A 19,977-nucleotide genomic window follows, 5' to 3' on the forward strand; every position below is an offset into this window, starting at 1 on the left:
TCATTAGGGCTCTATTCAACTAAAGGGGTCATATAACTTGAAAAATATATTCAAACTGTGTTACTAACAGAGTTTCTGAGTGGCACAGTGGGTTAAGAATCTCGCTGCAGTGGACTAGGTCAATGTGGAGGCCAAGGTTCAATCCTCAGCCTCACACAGTGGGTTAAAGGATCTGGCAATGCTGCAGCTGTGGTGCAGCTGTGGTACAGCTGTGGTACAGGTCACATCTGTGGCTTGGATTCAATCCCCAGCCCAGAAACTTTCACATGCCATGAGTGCAGCCATAAAATTGTTTTATTTATTTATTTTTGTCTTTTTGCCTTTTCTAGGGCTGCTCCTGCAGCATATGGAGGTTCCCAGGCTAGGGGTCGAATCAGAGCTGTAGCTGCCTGCCTATGCCAGAGCCACAGCAACACGGGATCCGAGCCAAGTCTGCAACCTACACCACAGCTACAGTAACCCCAGATACTTAACCCACTGAGCAAGGCCAGGGATCGAACCCGCAACCTCATGGTTCCTAGTCAGATTCATTAACCACTGAGCCACAACGGGAACTCCATAAAATTGTTTTTAAAGTGTGTTACTTACATTGACTAAAAAAATAAAGTACTAGAAGTACAACAAAATTAAGTCATTGATCTATGTGGTGGTAGACAATTGCAGAGTCTAAGATTTCTTGCTAGCAAGCCAAGAAAAATATATAATATATGGCTAATACTTCCTGCTTCTCATGGGATAATACCACAGGAAAAGTTGACCAATCTATACTCAAACTAAATGATAAGACTCCTTGGCTATCAAAAGCGGACTCAGAATGAATCTTAAGATCTGACCACCTGGACAAAGTAAGGGAATCTTTGGACATCACTCCAAAGTGCCTTCTAGTTTCTCATTACAGTAGCCAAGGCTACCTTTACTTTTCTTTCAATGCCTGGTCTCCGGAGTCAGATATGCTACTGCACAACTGTTATTTCATCCGATGATACAAAAGTTTATTTTTGTAAGGGAAGGAAAATAAAGGGACTCTGACATTCAGTCAAGCCAATTATCAAGGCCTTTAATCAGACTCCTACAAAGATCATAACCCACACAGCAGTGAACATGTAACCTGCTGTTTATGTGAATAGGACTAAGGGGAGACTGTTAATAAAAACTCTACCAAGTTCCCGGGAGTTCCCGTCGTAGCACAGTGGTTAACGAATCCGACTAGGAACCATGAGGTTGCGGGTTTGGTCCCTGCCCTTGCTCAGTGGGTTAACGATCCGGCGTTGCCGTGAGCTGTGGTGTAGGTTGCAGACGCGGCTCGGATCCCGTGTTGCTGTGGCTCTGGCGTAGGCCGGTGGCTACAGCTCCGATTCAACCCCTAGCCTGGGAACCTCCATATGCCGCGGGAGCGGCCCAAGAAATAGCAACAACAACAACAACAAAAGACAAAAAAAAAAAAAAAACTCTGCCAAGTTCCCAGCATGTGCATACATAAGTGCTAACTGTATGTCCGTGAGCCTAACAAATAATTTCATATCCCTCTTCTGACATCTTTATAAAGCAATACCTATGCTTTCGTGACATAAGCAGAAAAAAATTTAAAAGGAAGAATCCAAGTTTCCAAATGAACCAATCAGAACTTAATACCTAGAATTCCTCTTAACATGTAATAAACACGTTACACTTTTCTTCATCCCTTCCATTTTCAGCATGGAGATACACACTGAATGTTTCTCTTACCCAGCAAATAGATTAACTTTGCTCTTTTTTTTTTTTTTGTAGAACTGATAGATTTTTATTATTCCTCGAAAGTTATTTACAGAGCCTTTTATTGAACAAACTATAAAGTATGTAAATAAGTCACAGTTAAAATTCTAAGATTAAATGCTAAGACTAAAACTGGTTTCATAAGGGCATACCAGAAACCCCTGACTAATTTCTAGATGTGAGCTGCAAATTCAATCCTAAACTTAAGGAAACTGGATAAAGTATAAGGTAACAGTGTGTTCAGGACAAAAAACAGACTAGTTGCTCAAGAGAAGCACAATTTTTTTTTCTGGGAGTGAGATGAAAGAGAAATTCCCCCTCTGAGTCCTCATAAAAACAATATTAGCTGATACAATGGACGGTACTTGATACAATGGACACTGTCCTCATAGTGTCCTACAACCAAAGCAGTTTACCACTTAGAGCACACCCCAATTTGAACCAAGGGCATGCTGCCAAAGTTCAACTGAGAAAAAGCAATTATATGAGGAAACAAAGTAATATTGTCCAAGTATAAATTGTCTGATATCCTGATTTAATCCAGGGATGAAATCCACAACATCTAGAGCAGAAATTCTCAAAAACTGTTTAAGAATCTTCTACACCCCTAGCAAAAAACAAAGAAGTGCTATTCATTTAATAGAAACGTATTCACCACCATCTCAATGGAGACACAATCGTAAACAAGACATGGGTTTTTTTTCTCTCATGAAGTTTACAATCTAGTGATGAAGGAGACAGACATCAAAAAAAGAATCATACAAATACAAAAATAACAACCATATATGAAGGAGGTAAATGAGTACACACAATAGGGGCAACTCATCTGTCAGGGAGGCCTGGAAGGCTCTCCCTGAGGAAGTCATGCATGAACTGAGATGAGGAGCTAGCCTGGGAGACAAGGGGTAGCCAAGGGTGGACAGAAAAGAGAATGAGTAGGAGAACTGAGACAGGAACAAGACAAGGCCAGTATCACTGGGTCATAGAGAAAAGAGGGGAAGCTGGTGCATAACTATGCTGGAGTGATGGGTAGTACTAGGCACGCAGAGCTTTGACCACGTTTAGAGTTTATTCTAGAGAAATGAAAAAGCACTGAAAGGGTTTCCAGGAACAGAGATGATGTAATTAGATCTCCATTTTGAAAGATAAATTTAATGGAGAGTGAAAAACTAACCTAGAGGAGAAACAAAACAGATGCAGGAAAAGCTGGATGCCTCCGCAACAATCCAATGTAAATCCAAAAGAAGAACGGACCACATATGGAGATTCTGATATTAGAAACACCCTATTCAAAGACATTCACTCTGCTACTGATGGTAATGTTTTTGCCCAACAGTGTTGAGGAAAAAAAAATATTAGCTGAAAACTACTGTCGAGAAAGGAATAGACTACTACCCTTTAGGCCATCCTCTGTGAATACCACAAATATTCCATGACATATACCTTTAAAATGGCACCTCATTATTGCTAAAGCAATTTCTTTGAAAAGGGTCCAGATTTTCCTTAAAAATAGTAAGGATATAAAGGAATAAAGTATTAATCTTCTATATCATAGCAGCATATAATGCCAATCATTTAAGCATCACATTCTTCAAAGAAGGCATTATAATTAGCTGAAGCAGTAATGACTATATCAGTAACATATTAATGACAGAGCTAAATTCAAGCAATGTAACTTTCTGGAGAACGTCTCAGTATAAATTTGGTGCAGAGTACACCACAGAGTTATTAAATTAAAAGACCTTCTGACCAAAGAAAAGGAGTCCTTGGAGGGAGATTTATGCCTTTATTTAAACACACTTTTAGGAAATAACAAACATTAAAAACAAATGAGCTATACATTCCACTAAACTTGGAAAAGGGCAAACTCAAAAGAACAAGAGTGAAAATAATGACAGAAATCAATAAAACAGAGAAAAATAAGAGAGAATACAAACAAAACTGAAGGCTATTTTTTAAAGAAGCATTACCATACACCATTCACTACAGGACCAGTTTGTTATAGTCCTGTGTTCAAATCTAGATATGAAAAAACAAAAAATGTAAACAATTCCATTTTTGCTGTGATAAGTTAACTTCGCTTCCTCATAAAGGCCAAAACATTGCCTAGAACAGAAACTTTAAAAAGATTTGGGGGGGGGGTTCCCATCGTGGCACAGCAGAAATGAATTTAAGAACCATGAGGTTACAGGTTTGATCCCTGGTCTCAATCAGTAGGTTAAAGATCCGGCACTGATGTGAGCTCTGGTGTATGTCCAAGACGCGTCTCAGATCTGGCATTGCTGCAGCTGTGGCGCAGGCTGGCAGCTGTAGCTCCAATTGGACCCCTAGTCTGGGAACCTCTACATGCTGCAGGTGCGACCCTAAAAACAAACAAACAAAAGATTTGAGGGGAGTTCCCCTTGTGGCCTCAGCAGGTTACAAACCATATATCCATGAGGATGCAGGTTCAAATCCCTGCCCTCGCTCAGTGGTTTAAGGATCTGGTGTTGCAGTGAGCTGTAGTGCAGGCTGCAGGTGTGGCTCAGATCCTGAGTTGCTGTGGCTGTGGTATAGACCTGCAGCTGTGGCTCCAATTTGACCCCTAGCCTGGGAACTTCAGTATATCACAAGTTTGGCCCTAAAAAGCAAAAAAAAAAAAAAAAGAGTTGGGGTCATCAGAGAATTATGAGTATGTGACTTTAACAAATAATTTTATTTTCAATTTATTTTTTCTTTTTTTAGGGTCACACCTACAGTATATGTAAGTTCCCAGGCTAGGGACTGAATTGGAGCTGCAACTGCCGGCATAAACCATAGACATAGCCATAGCAACGCCAGATCTAAGTTACATCTGCAATCTATGCTACAGTTTGTGGCAACACCAGATCCTTAACCCAATAAGCAAGGCCAGGGATCGAACCCGAATCCTCATGGATACTATTTGGGTTCTTAACCCACTGAGCTACAATGTGAACTCCAACAAATAATTTAAAAATATTTCTCAGCAATTTTTAGTCTCCATTTATTATCATTTTATTTTTTCACTATTTGTCTATCTTCAATTCCAGCTAATGTGTTCATGATAAACCAACAGTAATTCTGAAGTAAAATAGCATCTCAATCCAAATTTATGACTTTAATTTCTGGTTTGATCTCTGGCCTCGCTTAGTGGGTTAAGGATATGGCATTGCCGTGAACTGTGGTGTAGGCTGGCAGCTACAGCTCCAATTCGACCCCTAGCCTGGAAACTTTCATATACTGCGTGTGCGGCCCTAAAAAAAACTTTTTTTAAAAAAAAGGCAAAAAACAATTACTGAACACTAACTAGGCTGCCAGGCACGTTGGATCAGTTCATTTCATCCTCCTGTTAACTCTATGAAAGAAAGCTGACCCTTGAATGATGTCTGTTAGGAGTGCTGACTCTGCATATAACTTACAGTTGGCCTCCATATCAGAGGTTTCTCCGTAACCATGGATTCAGTCAACCTGGGATCGTGTGGTAGGTAGTCTTTACTACTGAAAAAGCATCCATGTAAAAGTGGACCCACGCAATTCAAACCAGTGTTGTCCAAGGGTCAACTGTAACTATTACTTATCCCCATTCAACAGATGAAGAAAGGAGAGAAAGAACTTAACTCTGCCAGTAGATGACTGAGCTAGAACCCATCCCAAGTGGTCTAATTCCCAGGCCCATCTTTCTTAACCATGTTGCTATAATAGCTACAACATGTCTTTGGTTTTAGGAAGAAATTGCAAATAGCTAAACCCCTTAAGAGCAGCTGATGTAGAGATTAAAAATCTCACCAACTGCTGGGTAGTTATAAAAGAGTGTTTACTGTAAAATTCTTTCAGCATTTTTGTATGTATGAAATTTTTCACGGCAAAATGTCAGGAGAAAGAAACTTCATCAACACATGATTTAGGTGATATTTTAAGAGTTCATACAGAGAAACTTTTGAGGTCTGGAAGTTGCATTTCTGACATGTGAGTTACTTCAATAGAACATGAATTATTTTAATATTTGTCAGGAAACAGAGCCACCAGGCTAGACCAGTTGGACTGATAAAACAGGACTTAGAATTATGAGATGATACAGGGCTATCTTTTTACTGAATAGTATTTCTTTAAGTGCTCAAAGGATAACAGCAAAAATTTTTTTTATTGTACAGATTTTTAAGAGAGATAAAAAGATTTAATCAAATCATGAAAGCTGGAAAAGCGGTCTCCCTATTTCATCTCAGGGTTCTAGGCAGCTGGTAAAAAGTAGTGCAGTTCAGCCAACAGCGTACCAGGTAAAATCCTTCACATCGAAGTCAGAAGAGGGGAAGAGAAGAGAGGAATGACGGAAAAAATGAAAATTGCCATGTTATTACTAAGGCTTGCCGTTCAATTAAAACAAAAAGGGCCTAAAACACCAACACCCCAAAAAAAGATGTGAAATACTTAATAAGGTAGTTGGCTGCAATTTTCACCTAAAGACTCAAAACAACATAAAAAAGACAAAAAAAAATTTCTCATCTAATGAGGACCCAGAGTTCTGGGGAAAAAAATCTGAGTTCCTGTTGTGGCTCAGAGGGTTAAGGACCCAAAAGCATCTCCAAGAGGAAGCAGGTTCAATCCCTCACCTAACTCAGGGGGTTAAAGATCTGGTGTAGCTGAAAACTGTGGTGTAGGTCAAAGATGCAGCTCAGATCCAGCATTGCTGTGGCTGTGGCACAGGCCTCAGCTACAGCTCTGACTCAACCCATAGTCTGGAAACTTCCATATGCTGCAGGTGCAGGCATAAAAAGAAAATACAAAACAAAAAAAACCCTCTCATTTAGTGAGGACTCAGGGCTTCCTGAACCTGAATATTAAAGTAGGAGTGTTAAACAAGAACAGTAACCAACAATAGATTTCTTAAAAGGACTACTGAATGCTTTAAACTTGTGGTATGTTTTCGTTTTTTTTTTTTTTTCTCTGTCTTTTTGCCATTTCTTGGGCCCCTCCCGCGGCATATGGAGGTTCCCAGGCTAGGGGTCGAATCAGAGCTATAGCCGCCAGCCTATGCCAGAGCCACAGCAACGCAGGACCCGAGCCGAGTCTGCAACCTACACCACAGCTCATGGCAACGCCAGATCCTTAACCCACTGAGCAAGGCCAGGGATCGAACCTGAAACCTCATAGTTCCTAGTCGGATTTGTTAACCACCTGAGCCACGACGGGAACTCCAAACTTGTATGTTAAAACCGAATACTTAAAAAGACATCATAAATGCCATAAGCAGAGACTACTATACAACTGAAACTGAATTAGCTTGCTATAGGTTTTTTTTAAGACTACATTTAAAAAATTCCCCCTTTTTTTGTATTTCATTTACTATTTTGGCTATCTTGCTAAGCTAAAATTCATTTACTTTCATTCCCTTTCAAATTATCCTTCTGATTTAGGCCCTCTGGTATAGACTGGAGGAGCTAGAAATTCAACAGAAACAAATCTCAGCAAAAAAAATACCTTTAGAATTTGAAAGCCAGAAAACCATCTTCTAGGCATCATGGTAGCAAAACAAAAGCTGAAGAAGTCTTGCTGGACGAATCTACAATGAGCTGGTAAAACTACCTATGACCCAAGAATATCCAAAAAGTATATTCTGTAAGTGTCCAATATCCCAAATTAACTGATAATCAAATTAATAATATGTGGTACTGGGGCTCCAGGATTTGGGGAAAGGGATGGGAGTAGATTTTTTTTTTTTTTAAGCCAAAATTGGGCTTTGCCTGAAGTATCCAGCTAAAGCACACTCCTCCATTCTGCCTTGGCTTGCTTCAGGTCAGTTCTAGTATCTCTGAACATGACATGATCAGGGATTGTGTGATCATTAGTGTAACAAGGTCATATATAAAAAGGCCATGTCATCTGAATTTACTGTTGGTATCTGAATATTCATTTTCAAAGTCAAGGTGTTTTACGTAAATTTAGAATAAGATTATTGTGTGTTGTGTACACTGACATTTTATCAATTAGATGAAGTATAAATATACATTAATGCAAAAAAAAGTTACAATTGATTATGAAAGCTATGTACAAAACAAATTAATTTTCAAATAGAAAAATAGAGTACTATTGTGAGAATAAGTTAGCTGATGACAGGAAGAATACTGTATCCTTTTTGAATTGAAAAATGATTATAAAAATTTTAATGAAAAATGCAAAGTAGAATAATGGAAATCATATATCATAACTAATTATTTGGCATACTAATTCATAACTTTCAACAAAATAACTTACAAAGACTGAGCTTAATTTTTTTTTTTTTTTTGCTTTTTAGGGCCTCACCCAAGGCATATGAAGGTTCCCAGGCTAGGGGTCCAATCAGAACTACAGCTGCCGGCCTAGGCCACTGCCACAGCCACATCAGTGTCAGATCTGAGCCGTGTTTTCGACCTACATCACAGCTCACCACAATGCCAGACCCTTAACCCACTGAGTCAGGCGAGGAATAGAACCAGAAACCTCACGGTTCCTAGTCAGATTCGTTTCCACTGAGCCATGACAGGAACTCCTGTGTTTAATTTTTAATTACGTAATTACATAAATCTTTCAGAGACAAAATCCTATTCGGAAATTCACATCTTTTGTGGATGAATTAAATACAGAATGTTAACTCTGCTACCTTAAAATCTTGTAAGAAGTAAAAACTCTAGTTACGTGCAACATAATCAATCTTTGCCCCAGATATTTTAAAAATATGTAAAATAGAAAATGTTAAAGGAAAAAAAGTTCCTTCAATTATCTTTTATTCCACTAATTTCAGTTGAAAAAGATCCTCCATTCCCTGATTTATCGTGTACATTACAGAAATCTCAGGAACAGCCTAACAGGCCGTGCTGAAAATTATCATTACTGCACTGTAATATCCTATTTTAGAAATTAGACCACTAAAATTTCTAATACTAAATTATAATAATTTGAGGGATAATATTCAGATTTATTCACATATTCTAAAAGTTTAATCTATGGCCCAGGTTTAGTCAAAGACTGGTTTTCACACTTTGACATTTGGCATTTGAAAAAAAGTATATTTGGTGATATATGTATATACACATATACAGTCAAATATGTAGGTATTTCTTATTTAAATGCACAATTCTATTTCATTTTCATTTGCTTGCACAAAACATAATTTCAAAAACAGACTCCTATGTACTCCAAAGGTGTAGAAAAGAAATCAACCTGCAACCTCCTTTATAGGCCAAAGAGTAGACAAAGAACTCAACCCCACACACAAGTACCAGTGATCTAGCATTTTATTGTTAGCTGCCAGTATTTAAGGAAAATCCAAGGAAAAGAAATATCGGTTCTTCTGATCTCTTGAATTTTCTTTTTTTTCTTCTTAGGGCCACACCCTCAGCATATGGAGGTTCCAAGGCTAGGTGTCCAATCAGAGCTATAGTTGCCAGCCTACGCCACAGCAACTCAGGATCCGAGCCTCGTCTGCGACCTATACCGAAGCTCACGGCAACACGGGATCCTTAACCCACTGAGAAAGGCCAAGGATCGAACCCACATCCTCATGAGCCATGAGCCATGATGGGAATTCCTGATCTCTTGAATTTTCAATGAATTCTCTTAATAGGTAGAAACGTGTTTTCTAATAGTTAAAAATTTAAGGTTTTAAAATTAAAATTTAAGTTAGTTTGATTTAATAATCCCTTTAAAATATCCCATAAAATGAAAAAATAAAAAAAAGTGTTTGGGAGTTCCCACTGTGGTTCAGCGGGTTAATAATCTGACAGCTGTGGCTCACTCTGGAGGTGCAGGTTCAGTCACAGGCCTGGGGCAGTGGGTTAAAGGATCCAGTGTTCCCAGAGCGGTGGCACAGGACACAGCTATGGCTCAGATTCAGTCCCTGGCCCAGGAACTTCCATTATGCTGGGGAATGACCATAAAATGAAAAAAATAAAGAAGTAAAAAATAAAAAGATCATAGACGTGGCTCTCTTGCAGTGTCTGTGGCCTAGACCACAGCTGCAGCTTCAATTCGACTCGTGGCCTGGGAACAAAGGTGCAGCCATTAAAAAATAATAGTGATAATGTGTAAAAGTAATATTCTGTATATATTCGATTATTAATGCTTTAGAAATTGCCTGTGATCAATTAAAAAAAAAACCCAAAAAACCTTTTAAGTGTCCCAAACCCAGCCCAGCACCTGACACCAGACTTACTATCTTTATGAGGCAATGCAGAGCACTGAAACTGAATGCCATGAGGCACAGACTATGCTTTTCACACAGCTGCTTAGTCATCTTGGACTAGCTATTTAACCCTCTAAGTCTGCTCCTAAATTAGAAAATGAAAACAGGAGTTCCTGTCGTGGCACAGTGGTTAACGAATCCGACTAGGAACCATGAGGTTGCGGGTTCGGTCCCTGCCCTTGCTCAGTGGGTTAACGATCTGGCGTTGCTGTGAGCTGTGGTGTAGGTTGCAGACGCGGCTCGGATCCCATGTTGCTGTGGCTCTGGCGTAGGCCGGTGGCTACAGCTCCGATTCAACCCCTAGCCTGGGAACCTCCATATGCCGCGGGAGCGGCCCAAGAAATAGCAACAACAACAAAAAGACAAAAAAAAAGAAAAAGAAAATGAAAACATTAATATCTAGTCTGTCTATATATGAACCAAATTAATTCAAGTATGTTAATAATAAACAGCAGTAAAATATTGGTACTAAGTGTTTTAAATCTAGGTTATTTTTGTACCACTTCTACAAATAGATTTTTATCTTATATGGTTTTATGTTATAATTTTAATGATAATCAACTTAGGACCCCCTTTAAAAACTTCTTGGGACTTGCTTTAATCATCTATTAGCAACTCAAAAATGTGGGTATGACTTATGGAGGTATTAAAACAGTTCATTTGAATTATCAATATTAAGCCATAAACTCACATTAAAAACAAAGCAAAGCATAAAAAGAAAACAAATTTAAAATTATTTTGTAATAGAGAAAGGTTGCTATTTGCCAAGACTAATAATAATCTGCTGAAATTGCTTTTGCTAAGGTCATCCAATGACTACTGTCCGGATTGGTACATGGCATCAGCAGTCAAGTGACATCTCCCAGCACCTAAACATCTCAAAGAAAAACAAACAAACCAAAAAACCCTGAAAACAAGAATGTCCTCAAGAAGCTCAACCATAAAATCAAAATAAAGCTGAACCAGAACAGAGATTAGGATGTTGAACAAAATGACCCACTAAATTTAAGATACTAACATGCAATTAAAAGAAATGTACCTATCAGAAACTTGGGGTGGTCAGCAGTGGAGATGATGAAAAAGAAACAGAATGACAAATGTGGGCAGTGCCCATGCAAACACTGCCCAGAACCGAGGAGATCCCGTAAGGCAGGTAAATGCAAGTATGTGCTTGACAGATACACTATGAAAATGAAAATAGCACCTTATCAGACCTGATGCCACTGAAAATTCTAGTCATTTATAATCAACTTCCTCACTCTTGCTCATTAGGCAGTTTCCGACCATTTTGTTTCCTAGACAGCATTCTTCACAGAGAGTATACTCCCTGAGGCAAACATCTAATTCTCATTCTACACAACTAAACCCACATTCTAATATATATACATTCTCTCATGACGAAGATGTCTATTCTCTGATAAAAGTGTGGGCTCTGGAGCCAGATTCTTTGAGTTCACAATGATTTACTTTGCGACTTTGGGAAATCTACCAATCTCTTGGTGTTTGTTTCCTCATTTGTAAAAAGACGGACTACTTCCCAGGATTGTTGTGAAGATTAAATAATTCATGGAAACCACTTAAAACACAATCTGTTGTACAGTAAGCACCATATATTAGCCATTATTATTATTTTTGAGCATGAATTAACATCCCAAGTCTGATCTGCTCTGAGCCTGATCAGTTTCTGAATTTGAAAAACCATAGCAGGGCCACAGTGCTGTACAACTCCAGGGGGCATCTATGTACAAAAGAACATGCTGGCAGCCCTAGACTAGAGGCTTGACCTGGCAAATTCAAGGTCACCTGCCTCTAAAGTTTGGTAGCCAGACTGCCAACACTTTCCAGGTGAACACTTCAATGCATAACAAGGGGTCACAAACTCAAATCTCTTAAGTGGTCAGGAAAGGTCGCCCAATGAGGGAAGCAGACGTCAGAGGCTGAGTTTGTAAAGAAAGTATGAGTGAGAACTGTGGAGGGTGGAGAACATGAGTCAAGCCTAATGGCACTCAAACACAAAAATTTTTAAATATTTGATCAGGCAAACCACCTGGGCAGATTTGAGGACTAAAGGCCCCTGGTTTACAAAACTTGCAACACTCTTTCATTCAAGTTTTTAAATGTCCTAATTTAGGTTATCCTGTGACCTTATTTTCCTTTACCTGCTCTGTGATCATCCCTTCCTTGAATCTTCCTTCTCTTTTAGCTTCTAGAAAACTTTTTTCTTCTTTGTGGTCAACTACATAAATACTTAGGTGATCTCATCATTTCAGCTAATATCCCTGCTAAGAACTCCCAGATTTTTATCCCCAGTTCTGTCGACTCTAAGACATAGCTCATGAATGTTGCCTTTTGTCTCCTTTCTCATTGCCAATGCTTTTGATCAGGTCCTAATTACCTAATTCCTAGACTTAACAGTAGCTTTGACTCATTCCTTCTTTCATGTTACAGATCCATCCATCAGCAAATCCTATCAGTTATTCCTCCAAACCATACCAAAATCCAACCATTTTCACCTCCTAAATAGTCATCACTTACCAGTATAGCATCTCCTCTTTTACCACAGCGTGACACTGCCCCTCCTCTGTTCAAGTCCTCTAGTGGCTCCCATACAATTCAGAGTGAAATCCAAGTTCCTTACAATGGCTTACAAGGCCCCACATGATCATACCTGTTGCCCATCTAGCTCCATTTCTTACTACCCTTGCTTAACAATTTCTCTAGCCACATTGCTCCCCTGATTTTCCCTCAGTTACACACTAGGCTCATTCCTGGCTCCATTTCTGTTCCCTTTATCTGGAATGTTCTCCCCCCAGAGATACTAAGCTTGGAAAGCCTGGAATGCTCTCCTTTCAGGACTTTGCTCAAATGTTACTTTTTTCAGCAAGCATTTCCTTAAAGATCCTATTTAAAATAGGAACATTCTCCCTACATGCAAAGAATGCCCCATCTCCTTTTCTACTTATCTAACATGCTTTCCACATTTAGCATCTCTCCAAAAAAAAAAATGTAAGCTCCACTAGGTAACGATTGTTTTCTTTACTGTTTTCCCCAAGCCCAGAACAATACATACTAAATATTAGGTACTTGATATTTAATGAAAACGATTGAAAGCTCCCTAACTTGTCTTCCTTCTACTGACCTACCCTTCCTAATCCACTTTCTTCTAGCCGCCAGGTATCATACTGATATACACATCTGATCATTCTCCTGCTTATAAACCTTTTCCTTCAAGGTGTGACCCCTAATTCATTAAGCCCTTTCCTCATTCCCCAAAGTATGTTGCACACTCTTCACATACTAACAATTTTATCACCCTGAACCTACCATGCCATTTCTTCATCCTTTTCATATATTGCTGCTTCTGCTTAGCCAAACTTTTACTCATCCTACCTAGCCACCTAGCTATTCCATGATACCACCCTGAAGTCCCCATCTATGCCACCACCACTGCACTGAGTCAATACCTCTATTACAGCATTGGTGCTATGACTATGTATTTACTAATCTGCTTCTCCTAATAGATTATAAGATCCTGGACAGCAAATTCAGTGATGTTATATTCAAATTTGTTTCAGCACTATATTTGGCACAGAAGTCTGTTGAATGAAAACTTAATGGAAAAAAATTAAAATTGAATAAAATAATTCATGAGAGGCTAGGAAAAGAAAAATGTCTTCTTAAGAGTCAAGTTGTTTTCTAGTATCAAACCTGAACATGATGTATAACCTGAGTTTTTAGCATTTGCTAAAGAAAGTCTTTTGACAGTTTTAATAATAAAGCAGAAGATTCCAGAATCAAAAATAAACTAACGAGTTTAAGTTTTGCAAGATGAAGAGAATTCTGGAGACTGGCTGCACAGCAATGTGAATTACTTCTGAACAGTACACTTCAAAATGGTTAAGATGGTAAATTTTATGTTATGTGTATTTTACCACAATTAAAAACAAATAGTAAGAGAGTTCCTGTTGTGGCTCAGAGGAAACGAACCTGACAAATATCCACGAAGATGTGGGTTCAATCCCTGGCCCTGTTCCATGGGTTGAGGATCTGGTGCTGCTGTGAGCTGTGGTGTAGGTCACAGACACAGCTCAAATCTCACATTGCTGTGGGGAACTTCCATATGCTGAGAGTACAGCCCTAAAGGCAAAAAAAAAAAAAAAAAGAGAGAGAGAGAGAGAGAAATATATATAGTGGGGAAAGGGGAACTGAATGAAGGTAATAAAAGGTACAAACTTTCAGGTATACGATAAATAAGTTCTAGGCACGTAAGATACAAGACAAATGCAATTAATATTGCTGTAATGATATATATGAAAGTTGAGAGTAGATCCTGAGAGTTCTCATCACAAGAAAAAAATGTTTTATTCAGGAGTTCCCTTCGTGGCTCAGTGGTTAACGAACCCAACTAAGATCCATGAGGATTCGGGTTCGATCCCTGGCCTTTCTCAGTGGGTTAAGGATTTGGCGTTGCCATGAGCTGTGGTGTAGGTAGCAGACGCAGCTTGGATCTGGCACGGCTGTGGCTGTGGCACAAGCCAGCAGCTGTTAGCTCCAATTAGACCCCTAGCCCCAGAGCTTCCATATGCCGTGGGTGCGGCTCTAAAATAGCATAAATTTTAAAAAAATCTTTTTTTCTATTTCTTTAATTTTGTATCTATGAGATGATGGATGTTCACTAATTTTTTTTTTTTTTTTTAACAGCCACCTGCAGCATATGTAAGTTCCTGGGCCAGGGGTCAAATAAGAACTGCAGCTGTGGCAACACTGGATCCAAACCACATCTATGACCTATACTGCAGTTTGTGGCAATGTTGGATCCTTAACCCAGTGAGCGAGGCAAGAGATCGAACCTACAAACTCACAATGACAATGTGGGGTCCTTAACCTGCTAAGCCACAACAGGAACTCTGTATGTTTCCCAAATTTATTGTGATAATCATTCCATAATGTATATAAGTCAAATCATTGTGCTGTATACCTTAAACTGCTTTAAGTCAATTATAGCTCAATAAAATTTGAAAAATAAATACATAGCCTAGTGAGGGAAGGCATTTACTCCAGTAAACACCCTGATTTGTAAACCAGTAGTGTAGTACATCAAGTGAACTCTGATGTAAGAAAAAGCATTTGCAATTTTTTTTGTCTTTTTTTTTTTTTTTGCTATTTCTTGGGCTGTTCCCGCGGCATATGGAGGTTCCCAGGCTAGGGGTTGAATCGGAGCTGTAGCCACCAGCCTACGCCAGAGCCACAGCAACGCGGGATCCGAGCCGCGTCTGCAACCTACACCACAGCTCACGGCAACACCGGATCGTTAACCCACTGAGCAAGGGCAGGGACCAAACCCGCAACCTCACGGTTCCTAGTCGGATTCGTTAACCACTGCGCCACGACGGGAACTCCTGCAATTTTTTAATTATTGACTTCTTAAACATAGGAAGGAAGATTGGAAATAATCTATATAAAATAATCATGAAAAAGAGACTTTATCAAGCTACAGAAAAAACTAGGATCAGAACCCAGGTTTTATTCAGAATACAGGGCTTTTTTTTTTTTTTTTTTTACAATCCCAAATAATTCAAGAAGCAAGAATTTATTGGATTACTGCCCTGTGCAAACTTAATGAGGAGTTTAAAATAACACTGAAGGTAGGAGTTTGCATACCTGGATTCTTACCTAGTCTCTGCGGGATCTCAAATTACTGAACACTGCAATACTATACTACTTCATAGGGTTAATGTGAAACTCAAACGAAAGCCCTGTTACAAATGGAAAGTGTAATCAACTTCTTGGTTCTCATCCCTTCACAGTCTCCAGTGTAAGGCACAGTCACAGTGGGGATGAGGGAAAGGAGGGGGAAACAAACTACTATAATTCTGACTAGTTGGAGTTTTATTTACATGAAGAAGGAAAGCAGGGAGAGGAGGAAAGGAAGTCGGGAAGGCTGTTCATAATGGGTAAATGAATAACCTCCTCCCAAAGGAAAGTATTACACCATACCTCCTATCAGTTCAACACTCTGAGAATCCCAGGCTCTCAAACTATTGATGTTAAAATTATCTTTTTCCCCAGTGCAGGTCCTGTAAAACTTTTACCTTTACTCCAAAAAAATTATGTAACAGTTACTTGGAGGATATTTATCTTTCCTGTTTCACTGCAGTTATGTCCACAGCAGAGACTCACAGTATTTAGCCTTTTAGAGTTATTTGTAAATTGTTTCAATTAGGTCAACAAAAGGCTGAAATATAAAGCTAGGTGGCTGGAGTTGCGCCTAAGACAACTGGATGAAAGGGAAAAACTGAATGAAAAGAGACAAGAACTTTATCTCCCTGACTTCCCCCAACTCCTCCACCTCTATTACTTAATTCTAAAGATCTATGCAGAAGTCTAACAGTCTACATATCTATGAGTTTATTTATAGGTATTTTTATATTAATAACATCTTACAGAAATACAATGTTTTCAGTCCAGGAATGAAAATATTTAAAGGAAAGTAGAGATGTGTGTGTGTGTGTGTGTGTGTGTGTGTGTGTGTGTGTGTGCGCGCATAATTTGCTGGGGTCCCTCCCTGGGGTGTGGTTCCCCCCAACACCCTGCACTCAAGACTTAGGGAAATTCCTGGGCCAATGGTCAAACACAAGCCACAGCAGTGACAATGCTAAATCCTTAACTGCCAGGCCACCAGGGAATTCCAGAGAAGGGTACTTTTTTTTTTTTTAAAGTTAACTCATTTGGCAAACAAATCTTATGCAAAATGTTTACCATATAAACATGTACAAAAAAAATTTTTAAAGGAGAAAATTTGTGCATTCTGTGAATCTCCACTCACATGTAGAATCTCAACTCTTTGTTTCAGAATTCATTAGAAAATACATGAATCAACCATCATAGTAATATTTTAATTTGTATAATTAATGTAGTTGTAAATAAAAATCATAGACTTAAGTTTTTTCCTGCACTCACACAGTATATCTTACTTTTCAAAACTGTCAGAAAAAGAGTATCACTGGGCCAATGTGAGGCTCCAAATACGAGAATTCATATATCTTCTCCACCTAATTCACATTAACTTTTATTATAGTATAAAATAACTGTAATAGGAAGTACAGAATATTTGGGGATTCCCAGATTAGTCCACTTTTTTGTAAATTTCTTTAAAATCACCTAGGATGCCTATTAAACATAGATTACCACAACAGTCCCCCTATAGATTCTGATTCAGTTGCTCTAGGCAGAATAAAAATCCTTACTCCTCAAAGAGATTCTGATGATTAGCTAAGATTAATGTTGATCCAGTACAGTAGTTCTAAATTTGGTACATATTAGAACTACCTGAGGAGCTTTTAAAAAACCCTTAAAATCCAGGCTGAAGCTCAGACCAATGAAAATGACTTCAACACTTTATAAAAAGCACCCCAGAGAAGACTGAGAACCACTGATCTTGTAGAACTCAAAAAATTCTTGTACAACCCTCTTACTGAGAAACTAGGTTTGCTCAAGTTCACAAAGCTAAGCGGTTAAGTTGGAGCTAGAACCATTTCTCCTGACTCCTAGTTCACAACGAGTTTAAATATAGTTTTGTTTTTCATACAAGTTGACCAAAAAAGGTGTGAAACAGATAATTTGTTTCAGAAACCATTAGAAAATATTAGGTTCATAATCCTAATATAAAACAAAAAGACTAAATACTCTCCAGCTTAACCTTTAGTTTCTACTACTAAACTGGTAATGCAGTTTTACAAAGATTTAATTTTTTCTTTTTAATTTCTAATTCCATATTTTAAAATTCCAAATTATTTTTAAAGTCTGGCATCAGAATTCTTTACTAGCAAAATTAACTCAATATCTGAATTTGGCAACATAGTTTCTTCCTTATGTAGAATAATTCTACTTATTGAAGTTACTCTGCTACTCTTCTACACAAAAAGTGAATCTTAGGCTTCAATAGCAAAACCCCATCATTGGTTTGTCCGCAAATACTCAGAGTAGGGAACTTCTTAAGATATTAGTTAACCCGTTCCAAGAACTTTCTCATTTTAAGGACAGGATAATGTAAAACAATCATGAAAAATGTGTTAAGTGCAAGCTTATGCACCTATAATTTTTTTAAAGAGCATTTTGATTTCCTAAAAACTACATATATAATTGACTGACTTGCCTTCTAGAGACCTACATTTTTTATTACAGTACCAAAAGTGCCAAAACATTTCAAATTTTAGTACTGTTTGTTATATCTGCTTCTGGATTTAAAAAAAAAAAAAAGTGTTCTGTATACTTTACCAAAAGCAGATCACATTACTGCACAGGTAAAAACTCCAGCAACTTGTATACAGCCTAGAGCACAAGGTATATTTTGATTAATTCCATTCACAAGGGAGTAACGCACAGGTTCTGAATTTTTAAACATTCTAAATAAGAATAAGATACAATGTATTTTGTCCCAGCAATTTAATGAAGGCCCACCCTTTCTTTTTTTAACGATTAAGATGGCTAGCAGTATAAATTAAAATTTTAACCAAATCCTAAGTATGCTATTTATGCTATTTAAAATACGTCAATACGCCCAAATCATTAAACGGAGTTAAGAATGGGCCTCTTAAGGCATAGCAAAGATAAAAAAGTCAGAATCTCAAATTTTCCAATGATACATAGTATTTAGAAAACCCGGCTAGACTGAATGATCCATGGAGTCCTTACTTTAGGAGAAAACTGTGGTACACGAAGGTCTGCAAAGTCTAACTCTTTTGTGTAACATTTGAAACTTGCCGTTTCAAAATTGCTAGGGGTAAGCCTGTGCGAATACACGGCTTTTGGGGGTTGCCTAAAATTTTCCTAAGAAAGAACAAACAAAAACAAAAACAAACCCAAAGCATGTTTATTCTTAGGAGTGTGCTAGGGTAGTAGTCAAACAAATCACCAGTTACTGAAAATTCCTGGCGGGTCCTCATGGGACATGAGGGCCGGGCCCCGCACCGGGAGCCGCTTCCTTCGAGCCCAGGCTGGACCGCAGCCCCGAGCCGCCCGCGGAAGCCGCCCGGCGCCGACAGAGCCGCCCGGAGGCGGGGGGCTCCGGGCTCGCACGTGCGGCCGGGGGCGGGGCCGGCCGGGAAGGACCCCGCGCGGGGAGGCGGGCGCGGCCGGGCCGACCTCCCCCGCGGCCGCGGGCCCGGGCTTTGCATCGGGGCGCACGTCATGGAACGGATGGAGCCACACAGAGACGTCTAGGTCATGCAGGAGGCGCGCGGCCCCGGCCCGCTCCCGCCGCCCCAGACCCCTCCTCTCATCCGACAGAAAGACAGACAAGAAGGGTTCCCGACCTGTCGTGCCCTGCATGTTCAGAGTCTGTCATGTTTGGTCAAGAACGGGGCGGGGCTGGAGGGCAGGTCTGCGAGGCCGGCGGCGGCGGGGCGCGGGGAGGCTCCCTGCGCCGCCTGCGGGTACCTGCTCCCGGCCGCCGCCGAGAGGTGACGAAGTGGTAAAAACTCACGGTTACTAGTGAGCGACACAGACACAGACTTTCCAGTCTATTAACAACCACGCCAGAGAGGTGGGGCTCTAACTGCAAACACTGGGCCACGGCCCCGCGCTGCCGGCGCTGCCGCTTTAGTCTCTATTCGCCGCCGGTGGCTGAGGCTTGGGAGCAGCCGGGCGGCGTGCACCGACGCGGGGATTTGGACAGTGGCCGTAACGGTGATTTCTCCTCACCAACATGGCGGCACCCGAGACCGGCGGCTCGATAAAATGGCGCCTGCCGCAACACCTAGCCCGGGACTAAAGGGCAGAAGAGATTCCTCCGCGTGCCGCGGCCCTTACCCAGCCCGCCGGGGCCGAGCGCGCTTCCCATTGGAGGAGAAGGCCCGTCCATCACTCCCGGGGGCGGGTTCCCACGCTTTCCTGTGAAGCGGCGGAGGAGGCAGTCTCTGAAGGCTGGGCCGGGCGGCGCCGGGGGGTGGTTTAGGGCGGGGTAGGCAATCCGCGAGATCGCGCTGTGCCTCCGCGCCTACGGAGGTGGC

General features: G+C 40.1%; 1 protein-coding gene across 1 annotated transcript in view; it reads right to left on the bottom strand.

The window, feature by feature from the left end:
- Nucleotides 1-19,727, bottom strand: part of ZC3H6 (zinc finger CCCH-type containing 6) — a 64,184-nt gene extending 44,457 nt beyond the window's left edge. Inside the window, exon 1 of the mRNA XM_047781183.1 lies at nt 19,282-19,727. Within this exon, the coding sequence (XP_047637139.1) occupies nt 19,282-19,313 (32 nt within the window). The 5' untranslated portion in view covers nt 19,314-19,727. The remainder of the gene's footprint in view (nt 1-19,281) is intronic.
- Between the last annotated feature and the right edge of the window lie 250 nt (nt 19,728-19,977).

Source organism: Phacochoerus africanus, chromosome 5 (genome assembly GCF_016906955.1).
Source record: "Phacochoerus africanus isolate WHEZ1 chromosome 5, ROS_Pafr_v1, whole genome shotgun sequence".
NCBI classification, from domain to species: Eukaryota; Metazoa; Chordata; class Mammalia; order Artiodactyla; family Suidae; genus Phacochoerus; species Phacochoerus africanus.